Consider the following 23,557-nt stretch of genomic DNA (forward strand, 5'->3'; position numbering starts at 1 on the left):
GATAATTTTAACGATGGTCGGGCCAATTGAGCAGTCGTATTAATATGATTAAGCAACAGACATACACACTTTCACATTATAACGTTATATCATTTTAATATACTATCGTACCTATGTCATATCGCAAAACTCGTTGTAAAAATTATAATAATGTCACGTACATATATGGGCAACCCTGGTTCGAGCTGGCGAGTGTTACGCAAGTCAGTTAGCGTACTGCCTCGATAACTTGCTCCACATTCGCTTTGTCTTGCGAGCCTGCCTCTTACTGGTCACTCCACCTTTTGTCTTACCAACCAACTACTTACCTTATATCCTGAGGAGATACTATTCTTACCGCAATAAGTAAAGGGCGTTTTCGTTTCGCAATATTTATGCTATCGTGACGTAACAACGCTTCGATTAATGAAATAAGCAGACAGAAAAGTATGTTAACGATGCTTATAGCAGTGAAATGTATATTTTAAGTAGCTTCTTTGACCTTGACATCCGTTGACGACATAAGTATCGTGCAGTATAGATTTTAGTGATAAATAATTATATCTAAGTGTAGAAATGTTATAATTAGTCTGCAGATACGTCCCTTACTCATACAGGGTATTAGGGACATCGTACCGAATACTGAGCGGGATGATTCAGACCATGATTCCGAATTAATGTCAAGTGGAATTTTCTGTCGAAAAATTCATTAAATAGTTGGTGTGTTTTTTAATTATTTTCAGATCCATACTTTTGCGACGAAAAATTCCACTTGATATCAACTTACAATCATGGTTTGAATCATCCCTCAAAGTTTTCGTTATGATTTCTCTAACACCATGCATTTCAAGTAGTACTTATTAGCAAAAGGCGCGTAGTGAATATGTAACTTATGCATAAAATATCGTTACACTTCTTGGTAAGTATATCTATCCTTGAAAGATTTTCCTGTTTCCATACATTTATAATACCAATAGCCTACTTAACTGTATGTACTTTAATATTAAGTTGCCTTTCAAACCGGTAATTACGGCATAGAGGTAACCTACGTAAAATTTTAATGTATGGACCTTATATGGGCATGTTTTACCTAGGTGGAGCACCCACGCCACCTTCTAGCCCAAACAGCCTTCCCACTGGGCTTATTAATCAATCAATGACCTCATAAATGCTATTTGATTCACGTTTCAACTAATGCAAAATCTGGTCCTTCAAAAGGTGTCAATATAAAGATTTTAGGGATTACATAAATGCACAAGTCGTGGTGACTTGTGAGTGAAGACGAAATAAAAATTAAATAAATGAATAAGTACTTTCCTCTATTCCATTCTTTTCTCTACTCCATTTTTCTTACATCTTCTTCTTTATAAAGTAGATATATAATAGTACTATCATGTTTTCCTCTTTTTCATAGTTATGTATGTATGTACATACGTATATATTATTATAATCATTATTTATTGTCTTGTATATATTGCTTTTAATATTGTTTATGTAGGTATACTTAAAGTATTTAACTTTTATTTTGCACTGTCTATCCCGATAGCTTTTGTTAAATTCATTTCCTGTACCTAAAGGTCGCCTGGAAGAGATTGCTCCATTAGCAATAAGGCCGCCTATTGTAATATCTAACTGTTTTAGAAACTGCCGATTACAGTCCATTTATAGTTTAGATTATGTAGGACTCTTATTAATGTATTTTAAATAAGTATATTCTCAATTGCTGAAAGACTGAAAATCATGTGTTTTTTATAGGTCCTGTCACTTTTTATGTTTTCTAAGGAATTAATAAAGTGAACCTAGCTTAATTATTTTTAATTGCTTTGAGGTTCAGAGCTTTGCGGCAAATGGGTTTGGTTCTTAAGAGGGTTATTTATAATTTTGCATACATTATGCAGGTGGCAGCGATTTATAAAAGCATGTTCATAACGATAAATTACCTCTTATACCTAACAACGTTAGAAAGAAGCAGCTACATTGTATGAGAATGTCAAATTTTCCTTCAAATCTGTCTGTCTTGCAATCTTTGAGGGCTAATTACTTAGTTTTATGCCCTTATTAAGGGTACTTTTTTTGGATGTTTCTAAAAACCTATTAAATGGAGCAGTTTTTAGAAATACTTTCAGGGTCCATGACAATCTCATGTGTTTATTATTCTTCGGCGAAGTTTTAACAACTGTAACAATTTTGGTCGAATTCTCACTTTGACTTCCGATAACTTTTTTTTTATACTTGATTTGACTTTGATTTATCTTTGATTTAGCGGTACACAGCCTAAGGCATAGTTGTGAAGTAAAATAAAATAATTCTTATGAAAGGGATAGCGACAAAATGATTATTTCTGAAGTAAGGTAGAAAATCTAGAAAAAGGTACAAAATGGGTCATATCTACTAAACCGTAAATAATTGCTGAACATACATGGGGGTGTTTCTGGTAGCTAATGAGCCCCTCTATCTAATTTTTCATTTTGAACCTGAACTTCTGGGCCACCCTGTATAAAAGGAGAAACTGACTGAATGACATATCAACGCACAGCCTAAACGGCTAAACGTAGGCACTTGAAATTTGGATGGGACGTAGCTTAGGCACCGTACAGGTGCACTAAGAAAGGAATTCCCGAAATTCCCACGGGAACAGGAATTAGCGGGAAAATCCTTTTGTATGAAAAAAAACTCTCTTTTATAACACGCCACGCGGACGAAGTCGCGGGCAAAAGCTAGTATGTATACACTTTGGTACCATGTCACATTAACTTTTTTGACAAATTGAACTGTAAGTCTGACTAAACGTCAAATATGGTTAGTGCGACAGAGTCCTAAAGTGGGTACATTATATTACTCATGACATGACTGTACCTATTCTGAATTATTGTATTTAATTAATGACTTGCAATAGTATATTACAAATATTTTTTTTTTCCGTGTGTTTTGCTATGACATCAATATCTGGATTGCACTGATGAATGCCTTATAATTACTGGAGGGAGAATAGGTACTAAGCGCGATCGGTACTACAATGAATAGTTTCTTAGTAATTATCGGAGATATTTTTATATTATGATTGCACAATGTGTGGCATAGGTAGGTATGGTGTATGACCGCAATCTGCAATGGTTATCTACAACAATATATCTACAAGTAACAAGATCTCCCAGTAGTTAGTATCTGGCAAGAATGCGTATTGTGTTCGCAAAACCCTTGTTTCGTGTGCGGACTTCCGAGGTTCATTCCCAAATCGACTAACGAGAGTTTCAGCCATAATATTATTTTTCATATACTTACTAACCTTTTCATTTCGCTCGCGTTAAATTCGGGGTAACACGGATCCCCCTTTTCTAATTAATGTACCCATTCTTTTATAGCTTCCTACCTTGAAAATGCGAAAAGTCCCATATAAAATTTCACCCCTTCTTTAAAGGGGTTGGCAGTAAATTAAAAAAAAAAAAGATTCACGATTTTCTTGTTACTCACAAATAGTCCGCTTAATAAGTTTTAAGGCCCTGCGCAGACGACAGACTATCCGTGACGCACTTTTTAGTCTGTGAAAATATAACCTATGCAATTATATGCAGTAACGCACACGACGCGCAAAAAGTCCGGCGCGTTACTGCATATAATTGCATAGGTTATATTTTCACAGACTAAAAAGTGCGTCACGGATAGTCTGTCGTCTGCGCAGGGCCTAAATTTCTGCTTTGAAAATTGCGAGTTGTTTCATACAAACTTCCACCCCCCATTTTAGGTAAGTGGGGGGTTAAAAGAAACGAAAAATAGCCTCACTCTCCATCCCTTCAACTATCTCCACTTAAAAAAATCACGTCAATTTGTCGCTCCGTTTTGCCGTGCAAGACGGACAACCAAACAGACACACACACTTTCCCATTTATAATATAAGTATAGATTTATTAAATATTCATAGATACCAATCCCAATTTGGAATGTAACCGTGAGCTTAAAAAAGTGTGTTTGTGTTATTTTGAAATTATGATCAGCTATGCATAGCTTACATGTAATCTACCTTTTTGATATGTGCCAGTCATAAATTATTTTACAAGCAATCGAAATTCAGTAAATCAAAATTGTATCTGGTGTTTTTACTATCCCTGATTTAAATCAGATACGGTACTTATGCGTTTAAATATTATATAGTTCATATACAAAAACCTTTCGCCATCCTGTCTAAAAGCGGCCGCAGTTTTATCGAGGATTTTCGTTACAAATGTTTACTTACATCTAAGCTAAAGATCAGTTGGGAATGAACTGTGGACCGCCTAGTGGGAGAAATCAGTGCAAGGTGTTCTTGTCATGCCATTGTTTAGCTGTTAGTTGTGAACAGGTGGAGTTAATTGCATTAATTTTACACATTTTTTGATAGACTGTCTTGATAAAATAAATATTATTATTATAATTGCATACTCTGCAAAAACAAAATAAAAATATTTAAAATTAATATAAGTACTTAAAATATTCATTTCGAATGTTCATAATCAATAAAACCGCTCTTTTCATTTCTCTTTTGTTTTGTATTTCGTGTGTGTCTAATAAAGTATATATACTTTACTTTCATTTCATTTTAAAACAAAAGAGAAATGAAAAGAGCGGTTTTATTGATTATGAAGATTCGAAATGAATATTTTAAGTACTTATATCGTTTTTAGTTAGTATAAGTTTAGGTCAAAATAATTAGCACACGCATTCAAATTTTAATGTCACATATTTAATTTTGTCACATAGTTACTGCATTGTGGGAGACACTATAGCATTGTTAAGCTGGTCGAATGTTCTTACTTAATCCCCTTCGTTATAACACTCATTGTCTTAACTGAATTACGGCTAATTAACCCACTACATAAAAAATATGCCAAAATCTATTAGTATTATCAAATTATTGTAGATTATTTACCAACTAAAAAGATCGAATTTCAAGATTACGTATACAAAAGACTGCATTATCTAAAATTCATCTTGAATGTTAGGTAACAGAGCGTATCGCAACGCAGCGCAACGTGCTACTTCCATACGAATGTATTGAGTCAGATTGATTTACATGCCCCAACGACGTCGAGCTATTTAAAAAACAATACTAAAAATCAATAATATTTGTTTATTCATATTAACTTAGTAATAAAATACATTTTCACGCGTAAGTTCGTCCTGATTTAGAATAACCCGACCTGGGGTCATCAATTATCATCTTGCAAATTTGTTGATGTTTTGCGAAGTAGCATCGGAAGACTTTGCCACCCGGAGGATCATATCTTTCGAACCACGTTCTTCTTGAGGGCGATACACTACCACTGTAGCCGCACCAACTATCCACACAATTTCGTTTTAATATCACAGCATAGGTTCCTGATTTTAATAGAATATCTCCGCTGATTGCGACAAATTGTTTTAATTTTAACCCGTCATCGAAGGGGACGAAGGGATCCAGGTCACAATTCACCTGTTTAATGTCAGATTCTTCACATATAAACTCTTCTTGAGATAGAACGTTATCTTCTTTTGGTCTAACTTTAGTTGCGATGGCGTTCAGTCCAACGGCTAGGGGTATGGCTTCGTCTTTCTCATGACATACGCGACTTTTATCCAAGTATATTAAACAGTCAACTACATAGAAACTCTTATTCGGGATGTTACTTCTAAGGAACAGTAATTTATCAAGGTTCTTGAAGTAGTTATATCTAATAGGTTCGCAGTCGAATTTACCAGGCGAGTGTTGGAAACATGACTTGAGTTTGAGGTTTGGATCAGTTACTTGGGTTATGGAGAGCAATTTGATTGGTTCGCATATTAGGTTGGTGCAATTGTAAAATACAGAGTGGGATCTTGGTATGTAGGGATCATATGAGGGTACATTGGGGTTGCTGTTCCTGCGGCCTGAAGGCACAACCGGCGTGCACACCGGGAATTGATCCTGAAAAACTCATTTATTATTATAGAGTTAGTCACAATTACAATTTAAAAAAAATATTGTACCACGAGTTTCCTAAGGTCCGGTATAAGTTTTTGTTAAGAAATTAACAAGAATCGTGATGCTGTCTGTTGTGTCTTAATTTTGAAATATGACGGAAAACACGTATTATTAATCGGAATTCCGGGTACGTCTTGACGAGTTCAATAGGAAACTACACATATAAGCTTGCAAAATAATTTTGTATAACATTTTACTGTAGTCAAATATCAAAGACGTCAGTCAGCAAATTAAAAAAAAATACTTTAAAAAACATGAAGTAATTAATTCATTTCAGCCCTTTATTATTATAGTGGAGTTGTTTTTGTAATATAAAATAATATTACCTTGTCAATAGTGCAGACTACGTCTTTATTAAATTTCTGTAAAAAAAGCCGACATCAAATCTTTAGTGAATAATTTTCGAAATAGAATATAATATAATATGTAAGTCGTTACAGTACGTTACCGCATAGATGTGGTGTAGACCACATTGAATGATGACTAAACACAAAAAAGAGAAATTCATGTCTATATTATTACATCACGCATGCAAAATATAAAGAAGAAGGAAGTCGGAGGCTATAAAATGCTAGTCGTTTGGTTGACTGCACGTTGATACTGAAATAAATTGGAAACATTCGTTTACGGGCAATAAAGCGTTCGGGCATGCGGAGACAAATTACTTCCCAACAGACACATGACTCTCAATACGAACGAAACATTTTGATTGTTGTTTCATTGCTCAATCACGTTGGACACAGCATACCTAGTGCGATTTGATGGTTTTGGTGCTAGAAAATTTGTTGCGTCATGCTCACAAGTCTAAACTAAGGAGCCACGATTTAACAAGCTTTCTGTTCATAGTCCACGCACAAGTTGTCACCGCCTGAGCTATGTGAGCGGTGAGACAACTGTGGCGGACACTAATGTCAATCAAGCTGATTCAGTTGCTAATTAGTGTTTGTCTGCCTCCCCCGCCCTGCCAACTGGACCAACGCGTGACGAATCATTATTTTGCAAATAAGTAATTAAATAGTATTCCATTAAAAAAAAAACTCTGGAGCATATACTCAATAACCCCTCCCGTTGAGCGAGGATAGGACTGTGCCCAGCAGTAGGTCGCATGTTTTTATGTAAAAATATGGACCCTGTTTCTAAAAGAAGTGTGTAACGACCAAGCATGGCCAATGTTTGGTTAGACTTTGTAATGATAACCCGCGAAAAATACTAAGTTTGTTCTACATGACATTTGACGACATTTACCACATTGGCCGTCAAACGTAGATGCGCAGGATTGCATGTCACGGTAGCTCTGCAGCAATTTCTGTGTGTAGAAACGAGGAATCAAAGTGTGACCAGTTTTACAACTTGCTAACCACCTTGAGCTTATTACAAAATTTTGCTGTAAAAAGGATTTAATAATCTTTTTTTTTATTTTAATCAACTTATTAGCAATAAATATAATCATATTATTATATGATACAGATTTTGCCAGCAAGTTGTTTATATATTTCGTTATTTATGTCAAGTATCTTAGTAGTGTAATATCTCAGCGCATGTTGTGCAAATTCTGCTTTAATTTTCTATATATTTGCTCTTGATTTTGTTGTATATTTCTGTGTGTCACAAGTCGTTATCCATTGGATATCTCAAGGCGGTTATAGAAGTTTGGCAGACCTCGTAAAAGATAGTGCGACGACCTCAATGCTTATCGGAGGGATTGGCCGGAGATCGCACAAAGAAGAGATGAGTGGAAAAATCAAGCGGAGACTTTTGCTCAGGAGTGGGATCGAATAGGCTCATCATCAGTAATTTATGAGCCACGCTCTTATCGGTGCAGCATTCTCCGTGCTAGTTTTAGGGAAAAATAGGGCAGTGGTTTCCCTCTTGCCTTCCGCCCTAATAAATAATAGGCTAGATTAGATGTATATACGTAGTTTTGTTTAGTATGTGTTACCCCATTTTTAGATAAACGTAATAACAGATATTTATCTATTTTATGGCTTGAAATACACACACACACACACACATACACATTATCCTATGTACAGTCATGAGCAATATCATGTACCCAGTTTAGAACCCTGTTGCACTATCATATTGGACATTTAATGAGACTTACGGTTTAATTTGTCAAAAAAGGTAATGTGACATGGTTTCAAAGTGTAGACATATTAGTACTCGTGACCGTATTATAAGCTGCAAAAGTCCAACCAATTTCTTGCAAAGTAATAAGTTAATTGGTTGCACTTAAGACCTCCTGGTTATAAGTCGTTTCTATAATAGACTAAAAATTGTATAATTATGACAAGTAATGGTTCATAATTTCACCACTGTTTACAAATAATTCGCTGGGATCAGTGACTGGACTTTTGCTATTCGATTGTATGTGTGTATATAAAATATATATAGTCTCCAAAGCAAATTATTACAAGGAATTGGACTTAATTTGAAAACACAAACAATGGTTGTAATACGAAATTACTGGGCATAAAAATATCTATATAAGTATGGCGAGATGACCCAAAATAGAAACCTTTATTATTATTTTATTTTTTTCTCTCTCTACAAAGGATCACTTAATAACTAATGGGTACATTTAATGTTTTGAAAGAATTCCTTTCAATAGGAATAATATATGGGCTCTCAAACAAAACTTTTAAAATATTAAGCTATGATTATTATAACTCTCCTCAGGGTCACCTCTATCACATATGTCGTTGACTTAATCCTTAACATGGGCCTGGCTTTAGTTTTATTTCTTGAATGATTTAATACAAGAAACAAAATTAAATTAACTTCTCCCAACTACCCTCCGATTTATTGGGGGAGGCATGTGCCCGACAGTGGGATACGTTCCATAAACTGTGTAAGATATGTTCTTACCTATTTACTATTTTGACAAAAATCTAAACTACACTATATACTATATTTTTTACCGAATGATTTATAACACCACAAGCGCGTTGATGTCTTTTGTATGGAAAAGTAATGACCCGGTTGGTAATATTTTTCGTTTATTTTGCAAAAGGTGAAAAATGTTGTAAAAGAAGCACTTACCAGCAAAAGAATTTCTTGTTTAAACATTTTTCATTACAGTGTTGTGGTAGGCGTGTCTGAAACAAAAAAAAATCACCGATCACAGATGGGTACTAATTTAATTAAGTTAATTACAAATACACAATTTAAAGCGGTGATAACATTAGTACTACCATAAACATACATACATAAAGTCAACCCTATTTCCCACCAGAGTAAGCAGAGGCTATGGAATTCCATTTGCTTCGATCATGACATACTCTTGTTTCATCTACATTTATCAATCGCCTACGCTTCCATAATGACATGATGTACGTATTCAAATGTATGTAGGAACTAATTAACGCGGAAATATAATTGGTAGTAGCACCTGGGTAAGCAGAGACTATGGAATTCCATTTGCATTCTTATAGTATGTAATAATCAATATAGGTTTAGGACACTATGTAACTACTAATGTTATGTAAAATAAATTGTATTAGTATCAAGTAATTTATGATTACAAAACTAGCATCGTTAGAAATGATCTGAGGCACTTAGATCAAATTGCTAGATTGTTTGGACGCTGTCGTAAAATGGCCAACTTTCAAAACACTCCGATCAGTAAAAGTTGTTATAAGCACCTCACAAGAAATATATTTTAAAAGGCTTTATATGAATTGAGACTTTAAAGCTATATATAACTAAAGTGTGAATTATTCGTTACATTTAAGTTTAACATACATAAATAGCCTATATACGTCCCACTGCTGGGCACAGGCCTCCCCTCAATCAACCGGAGGGGGTATGGAGCATACTCCACCACGTTGCTCCACTGCGGGTTGGTGCAGGTGTTTTTACGGCTAATAGCCGGGACCAACGGCTTAACGTGCCCTCCAAAGCACGGAATCAACTTATTTTTTCAGACAATTAGGTGATTCAAGCCTGTAAAGTCATTACCAAACAAAGGACAGTCTAACAAAGTGATTTCGACAATGTTCCCATCGGGAATCGAACCCGGACCTCCAGATCGTGAGCCTACCGCACACACGTTTAAGTTTAATAATTATAATGAAAGCAGGGATAATAAATATTAAATTCAATATTTAGTTTTCTTTTAAATATTAATTTAAATATTTTTGGTATTTTTCCCTAATGGATTCCAAATTCCAATATTCGTTATGCTCTATATAATTTCTACAATAAGTCTCAAGAACATCATATCTTCAGCTATCGTACTCTACTTAAATGTCTTTTCTTTAGTACTCTGTATGACTAGTATCCATCCTTATACATGCATATAATAAAGATACTAGTTTATGCCATCACAGACCAGTTTAAGTTCGAAAGAAAATATGAAATCTTATTATTTATTGAATTTAATATTAATATTCCATCTAGCCAAATTGTATTTGCACGTTTCAAGATCAAGTTATTGAACCCTAGCCCGTGGCAAGGTTACAAGTTGAAAACCTCGCCATGTATGTCTGTATAACTGATATGATTACTGACGTATCTTCAATCATAATATGTAAGACATATTACGTTACGGATTTTATCGTCAGTCATGTCTAATCATATGTGGGAGACTGGAAGTCAGTTTTTTGTTTTTTATTTTTAACGTCTTATTATTGTTTTACCTCAGATGGCAATGCCATCTTGGCATTAGCTAGTTGGCCAGGCAAATGGGGAGTGCTGAGGGCTCTTATCATTATCAGCCCATTAAAGTCCCCACTGCTGGGGCACGGGCCTTCCCTATGGATGGATAGGGAGATCGGGCCTTAAACCATCACGCGGGCCCAGTGTGGATTGATAGTTATTAACGACTGCTAATGCAGCCGGGACCAACGGCTTAACGTGCCTTCCGAAGCACGGAGGAGCTCGAGATGAAAACTTTTTTTTTGTGGTCACCTAGCTTATGACCGGCCTTTGCGAAAGTTGCTTTACTTCAACAATCGCAGACCGAGCGCGTTAACCGCTGCGCCACCGAGCTCCTCCTCTTCTCTGGAGGGCTCTCACCTGGTACAAAAGTTTAAGACAACAGGCTTGAGTGTCTCGTCTGAGAGGAGTTTATTTTAATAATGAATGACAATAAGTGCCAAATGAGGGAAATTATCGACCACTACTGCTGGGTCGGTATCGGGGCCTTAAATGTTTGTAGTCGCGTCCTAATTGTCCGCATCTATGGCTAGAGTTAATCGGGTTGTCACTAGAAGTCAGTGGCACTGTGACATTTGATATGTTAATGCATTTTTTTGTACGATTGTTTTTGTTAAGTGCTTGTTGTGCTCCAGATAAGTCGCGAGCAAGCAAGGTTAGCTGTGGGCGGTGGTTGCGCATACTTGTATGTTTTGATTTTGTCCTCATATCTATTACATCACGTTTTTATGAGATAATTACTTGGACAGATGGTTAGATGACATAGTGATTGTCTTTGAGTGGCATAGGGGAAAAAACCTCAGTGGCAATATTATAAAGTTGAAGGGTTTATTATTTTAACTACTTAATACATAAATAAACTGTTTTTTTTAAACACGACCCTTTTACGACCTTCTATCGTGTGGGTTGTGAGGTGGATTACCAACCTCATCAACCCTGGTGTCAGGGTTACTATTGAGCCGCCAAAGGCCCCTGACATGACTCATGTAACGACTATGTGCTTACAATAAGTAGTAACCGGGACCACCGGCTTAACGTGCCTTCCAAAGCACGGATCGTCTTACTTTCGGACATTCAGGTGATCCGTCTGTAATGTCCTAACCAAACTAGGGATCACAAAGTATTTTTTGTGATATGTCCCCACCGGGATTCGGACCCGAGACCTCCGGATCGTGAGCCCAACGCTCAACCACTGGACCACCTATCTCACTAGGATACCATTGTCGCGCCATCATCAAAATGTAAGTAACCAATGAGTAAATTTCCAGGTCACGTTCCCTTAAAATGTAGATGGCGCTGTTCAGATTTAACGTGTTAATTACCTATTTTCTAATTAATCGGGTATAAAATTAATCAAGAATATAATGTAATGTCAGAGGCATATATAAAAATATTTTTTAATTGATGTTTGGATTTATATTGCTCCACTTTATTTTGATCAGAATAATAATGGGTGCAAGATGTGTTGTGCTTGGGTGTAATAACAAGGGTCATCATTTGTAGGTATCCAAAAACGAATATAAGAGGTGTATATGTCTGTTATTCATGAAATTAGATGGTTAAACAGAGGGAAATCTGTACAGCGCCATCTATTGTACTTTTTTTGGATAGTTCCTCATTGTATAAACGTTTTTTTAATTAAGATGGGTTTGCTTTTGACTTCGTTACATTTTGTCGCGTACATTTTTTGGTGGCGCGACTGTGGTGTTGGTGTCCTAGTGACTAAGGGCCATAGCCCTTAGTTGACTTCTATGTCATGCTCAGGATGAGAACACTTAAGTACATTTTAGTTTTTTATATTCACTAGAAATGTGTCTAAAACTTACTATTAAAGCAACAATTACTACTTAATAATAAGTAAAGTTATTTAATATTAAAATATACATTTTTGTTTTTGCTATAAAGCTAGTGAGCTTAATTAAAAAATGTTTTAAGACTTGTGTGGTCTTATTTAGTTGCTTATCTCAGAGCCATCAAGATCCGTCAAATCAAATATGAGCCAGTCGCTCATTGTTTCTCGTTGATTTACTTTACGTCGACATTTATAAAGGCATCTATATTATTGCATAACAATCAACAACTTTCTCATTTTTGCCTCCTGTTCCTGTTTAATAACAAAAGGTCACTTGATTTGGTGTGATGTGAATTGGACGTAACTTGAGGACTAAATTGTGTCAATTTATTATTACGAGCGTAAAAAATATATTTTAAATTGTGAATTTTTCGAAGATTACAGTCATATTATATTAGTCTATATAGTTCTATTTCTATTTATTTTATTCAAAAGTTTTTTGTATAAATAATATATCACCCTCACAGGAATTTCAATGATTTATTTATTTATTTAACAGTTTATTGTATTTTTTTATCTTTATATACGGATTTTAACATTAACTTTAAAACAAAACTGTTTTGTTTGTTGTTTGATGTAGGTTACAACTCTCTTTACCAACCTGATAACATTCGGTCGCTCAACTCCAGAGCCATGTGCACATCAGATTGTTGTGGTCGGTAGGTCTAAGCATTGTGCTCTAGTTAGGCAAGGTCGCCGTGGGTGTATAGCTCGCAATGTGTAAGGCAGTATGGCTCGCGAGACACGCGTGGTGCCTCTATGCCTCGCCGGCGGCGCCTCGCGACATTGAAGTGAAGGCACTTTGCATTCTACGTGCGCAGTCCGAAATTATTTGGCAACGGCTAAGATAAAACTGACGGTAAATATTTCTTATTGTGATATGAGTCTAAGGCTAAAATTGATTATAATTAGCTTTATTATGGTTTGTGGTATAGTGTGATATGTGACAAAACCAGAGAATATTTTTTACTTGAAAATATAGTACTTATTTGAGAGTTTTCAGTTTTGAGAGTTTGCTGAAAGGCGTCCTAAAATGCAATGTTTACTTGCACAAGAAACATTATTTTATACCTGAATTATGTTTAAATATTTAAGTTATTATACAGCATCTTGCTCGCGTCTATCGTCGTCATAAATCATTTTCAATACACAGTTCAATGACGTCACATCCTTTCTAAGATCTTAATGCATTTTTCTAGTTCGTCGTGAATAATCAATATTAGTTTTAAAGCGTGAGAAAACAAACAGATAACAATTAGAAAACAATTGTATAGACTTGAAAAGGTCACCGGTAAAACCTTGACATTGAATTGCAACACGCTTTTATGAGACAGATCGGTATCAGGGTATTTCTATGCTTAAGTAGACTAGAGTGGAACGCACAAAACTGGTCAGCCAGTGGAGATATTTAGAAACCTAGTAAGTAGGAAGATCTCACTGTTTGCTACTTTTCTTCGGAATAGACTTCAAAACAGATAACGATGGTTAAAGTTCCATCATTTGCAGATTGGCTGTCGATATTTTTGTATTGCAGATCTAGAAGTTATACTTACCATTTATTTGAAAGATAGTCTATCAAGAAGTTTAAACCTACGAATGGGCAGAGTATGACAAGATTATCATACTTTTCATAATTATATCATCTTTTATTTTTTAAGTCTCGGCCAAATCACGAGACCCTGATCTCTGATCCTGATCTGGTCTTCGGCAGTGGGCATAAGAGTTAGTTTATGTATGTATATGCGTTCGTATCGGCCAAATTAATACATTAAAACATTTTTACCCGCCAGTATTCGTTATAATCCTGTATATTTTATAACATTTTTATATCTACATTGTAGTTTATCTTCTTCCACTGTATAGGTAATCATTTCACAGTACCTACTATCAGTTATCAAATTCCGCGTAACATTATTCTGCACACAAACAATTGCAAATATCTACGTAATTACTTATGAATACAATTTAATAAGGCGAAGTTCATTTATAGAAAGTGCTGCATACAATGGGACATTGAACGATAGTGAAAATGTTGGTATGCACTATGAATGTTAAGTAGGTATTTTGTATTGTAACTGGTGGACCTGTGACTATAGATAATGATTGACAGCGTTTCAATGATGTTAATATGACAAACAATGCAGTTTAGTGCAAGTGAGGAATGCTTGGTCTAAAACTAGGTCGTATTAGTCTATCGAACTTTGGTTCAATAAGTTATTGTGTTGGTTGAATAATAGAAAAAAGTTTAGGAGTAATGTTTTTGAATATCTGAATAGAATTTAAAATGCATGAACTACTTCAGAAAACTTCGATAGAGTATTAAATTTACAATATTTAATAAATGTTTTGATTATGATTAGTACTTAAAACAATACATGAAGTATTCACAGTAGATAGATTTGTTTGCAATGCTTGAAGTTAGTTCTTCTCGAGTATTAAAAGCTTTAGGCAAACATAAATAATTAGATTATTGCTATATTTTTTCCAAGTATTATAATTTAATGTACCTTATTCCAAGAAAGACACGGATAAGTAACCTTATAGCCAACAACCAACAGCTCTTTGCGGTTACCATGGTTACCGCAGGTTCTACCGTTTTAAGGTTCCGTAGTGCAGATAATCCTATGCTTAGCTATTTGCGTGTTGTATTTTGTAAAGTATTTAAACGTTATGTCAAGTTGGTTGCGAAAGTTACCGAAATGGATATGCTTGTGTTGGAAAGGTTTGGTTATATACAGGTTAAGCAAAAGCTTTTTAAAATTAAGGAATATGACCTATCATTCCTTAAGTCTTTATGGTTCAGTACACCTCTATGTGTACGGGGATACTCAATATAAGGAATGTACTTACATGCGAATTGTTTACGTATCTACTGTTACTCTCCCAGCCAATAGCTACTAACTAGTGTATTAAATAAAATGCAGTAGCTACTAACTAGTGTATTAAATAATTAAATACAATTTATTTTCCAGAAAACATCCGATAGGTAGGTGTATTGTAATTGAGACTTTACCAATGCAATATAAAATAAAAAAATGCATTATATCGATACGTGTATGTGTATTCCTAGTAGGGCTTTGAAATGTACTACTCTGGGTGCCATCCCACTCGTGTCAGACAGAAAACTGCGGGGCGGATGGCAAGAGGGAAACCACTGCCCTATTTTTCCCTAAAAATGTGTCATGGAGTATGCTACACCGACAAGAGTGTGGCTCTTAAATTAGTGATGTGATTTATGCATGGCAATTTGAGTCACTAACCTTACATTTGAAAGGCTTTTTATGTGTAGATTTGCTGCAGATAGCTTTAACTACTTGGCCGGACGAATGGGGAGCGTTAAGGGCTCTAACCTGGTACAAAAGTTAAGATTACAGGCCTGAGGGTACCCAGTTGGGCGCCAACCTCGGATAAAGGTGTCGGATTATATTTGAAAGAATTATTCGACCCTAGTGGGCCGATAGCGATAAGCACTGAATGAAGAAAAACGTGGTCGGTATCGGGGTCCTGAAGTGATTGTTTTCGCGAGCTGATTGGTCGCCTCTATGGTTAATTTGAAAGGCACACCCACGTTGATAGCGGATTTGGTCAAAATACCTATAATACATCAAGCCAATAAAAACCGAAAATGGATGTCGTAACTGCTCTTAATTCTCACGAATTTTAACGAAGTCGGGACTAATAAATACATAATGTTCTTCTTAATCATTTAAATGAATTTATCACCGCGTCCATTTGATTTAGTCGGACAGACCATAAAAGTTTCTAAGAACGATGCAAAAAATCTAGACTGGGTTATAATGTTTTATATTCTGATTATTCTGAATGATTAGTTTGGGAATTATAAAAGGACTTAGTAAGATCTCATGTTTGCTTCAATTAACAATGAATAATTACCTACGTGGTGAAGTGGTGTGTCAGGAGTGGTGTATAAGTGGAATTCTGAGGCCTCTGCCTACCCCAACGGGAAATAGGCGTGATTTTATGTATCATCTTGTGTGTGGCCACCTGTTTTACTAACTAACTGACTATAATTGTTTATTTTAATGTTTGTTTTAAGTGAAATAAAGAGTCATAGAGATAATAAATAAAAAGACGAATAAAGAAACTCACCGAGTATTTTGTGATAAGCATGTTCAAATAACAGAACTAATTCGATTATAAGATAAAATTCATGACATCGTGTTCATTTGCAACTACGAACATAGTAGATATATATTCTTTTGTTACTTCCTTTGCAACCAAAAGCGATGCTACAATTTTCATCATCTTTCTAGTGTTATCCCGTTTCTCACGGGGTCCGCTTACCTAACCTGACTGCCTGTCTGACCTTCAAACCCGCGAAGAGAAAAGCAGCCCAATACAGGTTAGGTCACATACCTTCGAAAAGCATTTCTCGGGAATATGGGTTTCCTCACGATGTTTCCCTTCACCGCTGAGCACGTGATAATCATTTATAAACAAAAAGAAACCAAAGATGAATTCTAAAACAAATTCTAAAAATCATTGGTTTAGGCTCGTGCTGAGATTCAAACCTGCGACCTCATAATAAGAGTTAAGCGTTCTGCCAACTTTTTTTATCTATAATGGCTTTAAATATTTTTAAAATTTTCTGTACCTAATGTCCGAGTGCGCGTGAAAAGAAAAACCTTAACCACTAACATTTAGCAATAAACATTACATTACAAAGCGGTCAAAAATAATAAATAGAATTTTCACCGATGCTATTGTCGAATTATGCGGTTGGGGATAACCTGGTATAACTGCGTCAAAAAAAAGAAGTCCAGTTATTATGAAATTAACGATTAGTCTGTAAATGAAATGAATTAAAAGTTTTGTGTAGATCTAAGTTTAGGGAAAAAATGTCAAGTATGCGAATTTAGAACTCATCTTCATTAATTTAAAAACCCTACAATGGACAACGAAAGCGTTGCTTTTAATGTAAAGAATGTCGTGATATTTTACCAAGAGGGGTTGAATGTGATATTTTAGCATTATTATGAAAGCTTGAAAGTCACTACATTTAGCAATCGATTACTCTACGCTCACTCTAGATAACGCAAGAGATAAAACAGGTACAAACGATAATATTACGCTCTTAATATCTATAGGTTATATTTCTTAACAAACTATTTTTATTTACCAGTTGCAGCTAAAGGCAAAGGATTGATAAACCGGTACAAGATAAGTTTCTAATAAGGTACTATCAAGCTACCTTTTAAGAATATTATGCGATCGTTGAACTTCGCATTTGTAAACAGATAATAATATGATTTTTAAGTCGGAATAACTGTTTTTATTACGAGTATGATAATTTGTGGACTCCAAAAGTTTTGCAGATTTACAATACAATACATATACACTTTATTGCACCAATATAAAAAAGAAATAATTACAAAAAGACTCTTAACTAAGTACATGGCAAATGGCGGCCTAATCGCTGAAAGCGATTTCTTCTAGACAACCATAAGTTGAGGAAAGTAGATTAAAAATTAAAATTTGAATTAAGTAGATTTAAAATTTGTAGATTTAAAATTATGTTACAAAATTGTCTACAATTTTGAATAATTATAATGTGCATCGACGAAATTTCGCGCGCGATGTATATTGTTGAAAAACACGAAGCAATTTCTGGCTAAGTCAGTAGCTTATGTTATTGGTTTTCTCTAAAGTCAGCAGACAGACACAGCAACAGAGTACTGCGGGGCGGATGGCAAGAGGGAAACTACTGCCCTATTTTTCCCTAAAAAAGTAGCATGGAAAATGCTGCACCGACAAGAGCGTGGCTCTTAAATTGATGATGATGGTCTAAAGTCAGCAGACAAATGGAGTATGTATCCACATCCACATCCCACGTCATCCCGTACGCGAGTGTTTTATTTAACATGACTTATTGTAGGTTTGCGTCTGATGATGAATAAAGGCGGGGTGCTATGTTATATTTTTGTTACTTGGCTGGCCTGCTTGCCTGGACAAAGGGGAGCGCTAAGGGTTCTCAGTCAAGGTACTGATGTAAGTACGTAGTCGTTACATGAGTCATGTCAGGGGCCTTTGGTGGCTCAATAGTAACCCTGACACCAGGTTGATGCGGGTAATCCACCTCACAACCCACACGACAGAAGTTCTCACCTACAACATTTAAGACAATATGCCTGAGGGCTCAGTTGGGCGCGAACCTCGGTTCAGGGAGTCGCCGTCGTCTATGAGGATTATATTTGAAAGAATCAATCAACCCTTATAAGCCGATAGCGATAAGTGCTGAAAGTGTGAGAGGTCACGTGATGTGGCAGTAGGAGTTTATATATAATTATAGAGTTACTTTCAAACATTCCACAATAAAATCTCATCTTTGCGTTACAAATTGGATTAAATTCAATTTACGTCAATAAAAACGTTATAAATGTAGCAACATTGGTTGCAGTTATAGTGTTAGGTATTATATAAGAATAGTTTCCCTTCTTGTGTTAGACAACTTGGATAAAAACTGACTTCCGATCGGATGCGGAGCTAGTGCGGCCACTCGCGTGTGGGGCTATAATTACTAGATTACATGTCAGTAGGTATATTATTATTTTACTCTTATATTGTTAAGACATTTACAAATATTAATGCGGAAAATGCAAGAAAAAAAAATGTGTAATTTAAACTTGACATTTTTGAAAAATACTGTAAAATTTTTCAAAGGGATTTTAGCAAGAGTGAATATAAAAATAGTGCCCACTATTTGAGTTTGCGGGCTCCGCCTTAGACCACATCGCTGCTTTAGAACAAGCTAGATCCTGGTCAAACGCACTCAAATATTTTAATAAAAAAATAATAATTAGAACATACACGTTTAAAATATTACAGATCACACCAGACAGACATTGTCAAACTAATCGATTGTTTATAATAGTAATTTATGTAACCATTTAATTTTATGACTCATCATCACTAATTTAAGAGCCATGCTCTTGTAGTTGTAGCATTCTCCATGCTACTTTTTTAGGGAAAAATAGGGCAGTGGTTTTCCTCTTGCATTCTGCTCCATTCCATTCCATTTTATGACTAAGTCCCTATAATTTTAACCATATGATATTGTATACTATTATACGTGTCAGCCCCAACAGTCTTCCGAAGACAAATGGGGAGAGGAATAAGTGCCTTATCGCTTCACTAATGTTACCAATACCAAGTACCTCATAGTAAATAAGTACTAACATAATATACCTACTAACATCATTTGACTCGAAATAAAGAAGCTAAGCTTGCCTGTACTATCTGTTTTCTTTGTATGTTTCTTGTGTCTGTTTCATTGTGTACAAATAAATAAATAAATAAAGAATAATTAAACAAATTAATCAAGAATTATTTTAAACTAGTAAGGCTCGGATTTCCAGACACAGTTAAACAAAGAGTTTTAGATTTTAAAAGGTATTTGGGCGTTACGATTGTAAAGGTTCTACCTGATTAAAATGTGGTTGAACCACCTGACATCTAGATTACAATTGATATTTCCGGACAGTTATCCTCAGTACATGAATATCGGGTATCTTACGTACTGTATTACATGAACATTACTGCAATCAATTACCATCCATCATGTTTCAGACGCGGTCAAGTGTGAAGCTAATGTCTGTTTCACGCCAACTTATTTGCACTTGCAAATCATTGCCATTTTTCAAAACCATTTTGCACTTTATTGTCGGCGAATAGAGATGAGTTATGACTAGTAGTTTCGTACAATTTCAAAGGCTTTACGGATGGTAGATGGCCCATGACACATGCAAGACAGTGACATAGTGACCGCAGCAGTAATTAAACAATTACAGTATGTTAATATGTTATCAACCTTGTAGGCTTCATTAGACTTAGACATTCATAGATGGCCTTAGATGTGTCGCTCGAGGCACGCAGTTATTACAGCAAATTATAACATATAAATAATTAATCTCAGTAACTATATAGTACCTTAACTACACAGTATTATGTTAATAGACGTAGGTGTCTGTTCGTATTCCTCTAGATATGCGATGTTGCTAGCTTTGAATCATAAACGGCTCATATAGGGCAAATATGTTGTTGTTTTTAAAGTTATATCAATGATGTCATTCCGTTAATCAATAATTTAGATGAATGAAAATAGAATTTTAGAGTACGTATTTTGCCTCAAAACATGGTTTGAGTTGCGTATTCTGCGTGCGGGTAATTTTGCAAAGTAAATTATCGTTTACGTATTTACCTTGTATTTTTCACAAGCTAAATAGTTTTAAACTCTACGTTTCTGGAAAGGCCTATTATTAATTTACATTAAGTATATCATTGTAGTTTCTGCAATACTCATATTAAAGTAGGCAGTTGTGAATAGATGCTTTATTGGTTATATTATTTAGTTAAGCGATTTTAAATGTTATGTATAAATGGATAATAAGTTTTTTTAATTGTTAGCATCTTTCAGCGTAGTATGTTAATATGCGTAATGTAAAGATAGTGAGTATGTGAGTCTATATTACTGAAAACCTACTTACAGGATTTATCAAAGAATCCAAAATGTGTGAAGGCACGGTGTGATTGTTTGTTCCAATTGGACTTTTTCTATTCTCTAAAGTGATATATACACAGAAGGATTTGTTTTGTTTTAAAATTTATGAAAGTAGAACTAACACTTCTTTTATGAGGCAACAAAGCATATTCACACAACAGAGTTGTTACAATAGGGAATGAGGTGTGTCCTCAATACTTCCATTTAGAAAATTTGTCAAAGAGACTGGGAGACAAAACGTCGCGTTCGCGATCGCATCGAGCTTGGTCTGAATGCGAACGCGTGGTGCGCACGCGCCGTCTGTTTTCGTACTGTGTACGGCTTCCCGCCAAAACCACGCGCAAATACTACCGCGACTGCACAGACTCATTCATAAACAAGATTATGCAATTGTCTCCTTATTCAGTTTATTGTTTATTGATTTATTGCGGCCAAAGCACGATTTTTCTGCGCGATTACGCATTTGAATCGGTACTTTTCTCTTAACAATATCGAAGCGTACAATATAGAACAATGTAGTAAGATTTTCGTAACTATCTTCCCTTTGTAGCCACAACCCGTAATTTCAACACCTGTTAAAGTTATTTTTAATATTCTGTACTTGTTTGATGATATTTGAAACTATATATAGGTTTGGAACGATTAGCACATTTGCTACTTCTACTTCTTACTACATTGTTCTATATTGTACGCTTCGATATTGTTAAGAGAAAAGTGCCGATTTGCCGACAAAACAAATGTGTTTTGTTTAACAATAAAATAAAAAAAAATAACTTTGGTAAATAATAACAGTTCCAGAATATATCAATTTATTTTAACGTAATGAGGGACTTTCCAAACAACGATCCCTAAAAAAACATAAGATGCCACTGCGCAGATTTAACGTGATACTTTTTCATTGCTCGGGTACATACATAACATAAACAGCCTATACTCGTATACGTCCCACTGCTGGGCACAAGCCTCCCCTTAGTCAACCGGAGGGGGTTTGGAGTATACTCCACCACGCTGCTCCAATGCGGGTTGGTGGAGGTGTTTTTACTGCTAATAGCCGGGACCAACGGCTTTACGTGCCCTCCGAAGCACGGAATCATCTTACTTTTTCGGACAATCAGATAATTATTCAGATAGTTATTCGGGTAGATAATTATACAAAAATATAATGTTAAGGCGGAGGCATATAGTATGAAAATAATTGTTGCTTGTTATTTGGATCAGCTATATATAGAATCATGTTGCTACCAACCCTACTTATATTGCTTCTCTTTATTTTAATCAGAATAATAATAAGTGGAAGATGTGTTGTGCCTGGGTGTAATAACAAGGGTCATCATTTATACCCAAAAACAAAGATAAAAGGTGCATATGTCTATTGTCAATGAAATTACGATATTAAAAGTAGCCAACACTGTGCAGTGCCATCTAGTATATTTTATCGGTGAATTTAGTCTGGAAAATCCCTCATTAAATTAATAATTAGTGTAATAAATTTGAAATAAAAAAAATATATATTTCAGAGATCATTGTAATTAAAAGCGTCTTGACATTCAAGTTGAAGGAAAAATAGGTACGATTAATCTATGTAGAATTTATTGTAGTACTTAATTATTTTAACATTAAATTCTTTTGCCATCCAAAATTATACATCCTACTTTAAAAAAATATAAATGTCAAAGCCAGCAGGTGGTATTTAGGAAGAATTGTTTGCAAAATTTCGAATTAGCAAGACTTAGTAAGACTTCCTCAGTGAAACATCTGCTCTAGGGATATAAATAATAATTGTTTATTCAACAAGAGAGGAAAGATATGTTTTCTGTGCGTGTGATAAGTTTAAATCATGAACAAGAATTGAATCACGAGTGTAGTCAGTGATATTATTGGGCACAAAACATAAAACAAATTTCCACTCGTCTGAAGTAAGTATTATAATTACTTACGCCATTTTGTTCTATTTTTATAAATTACTTAAGTATTGCTAAATTCTTCATTACAAACCTATCCTTTCAACTCTTTTGGAGTGATAATGATGAACTCTAATACCACAACAGAGTTCAAGCAATGTAATGTTGAAACAAAATATTTGACATTTGACTCGCGCCATTTTATTTTCTACGTTTATTTTATGTAAGTGTACCATATTTATGTAAGTATACCAAACCCTGCTGACTATTTGTTATCTGCTATGGATGATTTACCACTTAAGCGACATCTGTTAAGCTTGACTCATTATGATTATAACTTAGATTACACTTCATCCTAACTTGATCATTCAAAAAAGCGCCATCTAGTTTAAGTTACAGCATCCAACAAGTTTGTGTAGTAAACACTTAGAAGCTTGTTAGTTGGTTAGAGTTACAAGTGTGAATGTTATGTTTAGCTCCGAAATAGTTCCTTGTGATTTTTCTAGATGGCGCAGTGTTCGAGTTTTCTGGTGTCTTGTCAGAGTAAAATTATATCTAATAGTATATTATGTGGTACGTAAAACTTATACCTACACTTTTAATTTAACTTTATAGAATGGTATTGAATTATTTCCCGTTTTCATTACATTTGCTGGATATGGCTTTTGAAACGT

The 23,557-nt window shown here is 35.0% G+C and overlaps 1 protein-coding gene across 1 annotated transcript in view; it reads right to left on the reverse strand.

Annotated features, from left to right (window-relative positions):
- The window catches only part of LOC126366755 (uncharacterized), a 48,536-nt gene extending 27,233 nt beyond the window's left edge, over positions 1-21,303 (reverse strand). Inside the window, exons 1-2 of the mRNA XM_050009996.1 lie at positions 20,969-21,303; positions 8,996-9,051 (exon numbers count right to left, since the gene is read on the reverse strand). Coding sequence (XP_049865953.1) covers positions 8,996-9,022 — 27 coding nt within the window. The 5' untranslated portion in view covers positions 9,023-9,051; positions 20,969-21,303. The remainder of the gene's footprint in view (positions 1-8,995; positions 9,052-20,968) is intronic.
- Positions 21,304-23,557: the final 2,254 nt, after the last annotated feature.

This window comes from Pectinophora gossypiella, chromosome 5 (assembly GCF_024362695.1).
Source record: "Pectinophora gossypiella chromosome 5, ilPecGoss1.1, whole genome shotgun sequence".
Classification (NCBI taxonomy): domain Eukaryota; kingdom Metazoa; phylum Arthropoda; class Insecta; order Lepidoptera; family Gelechiidae; genus Pectinophora; species Pectinophora gossypiella.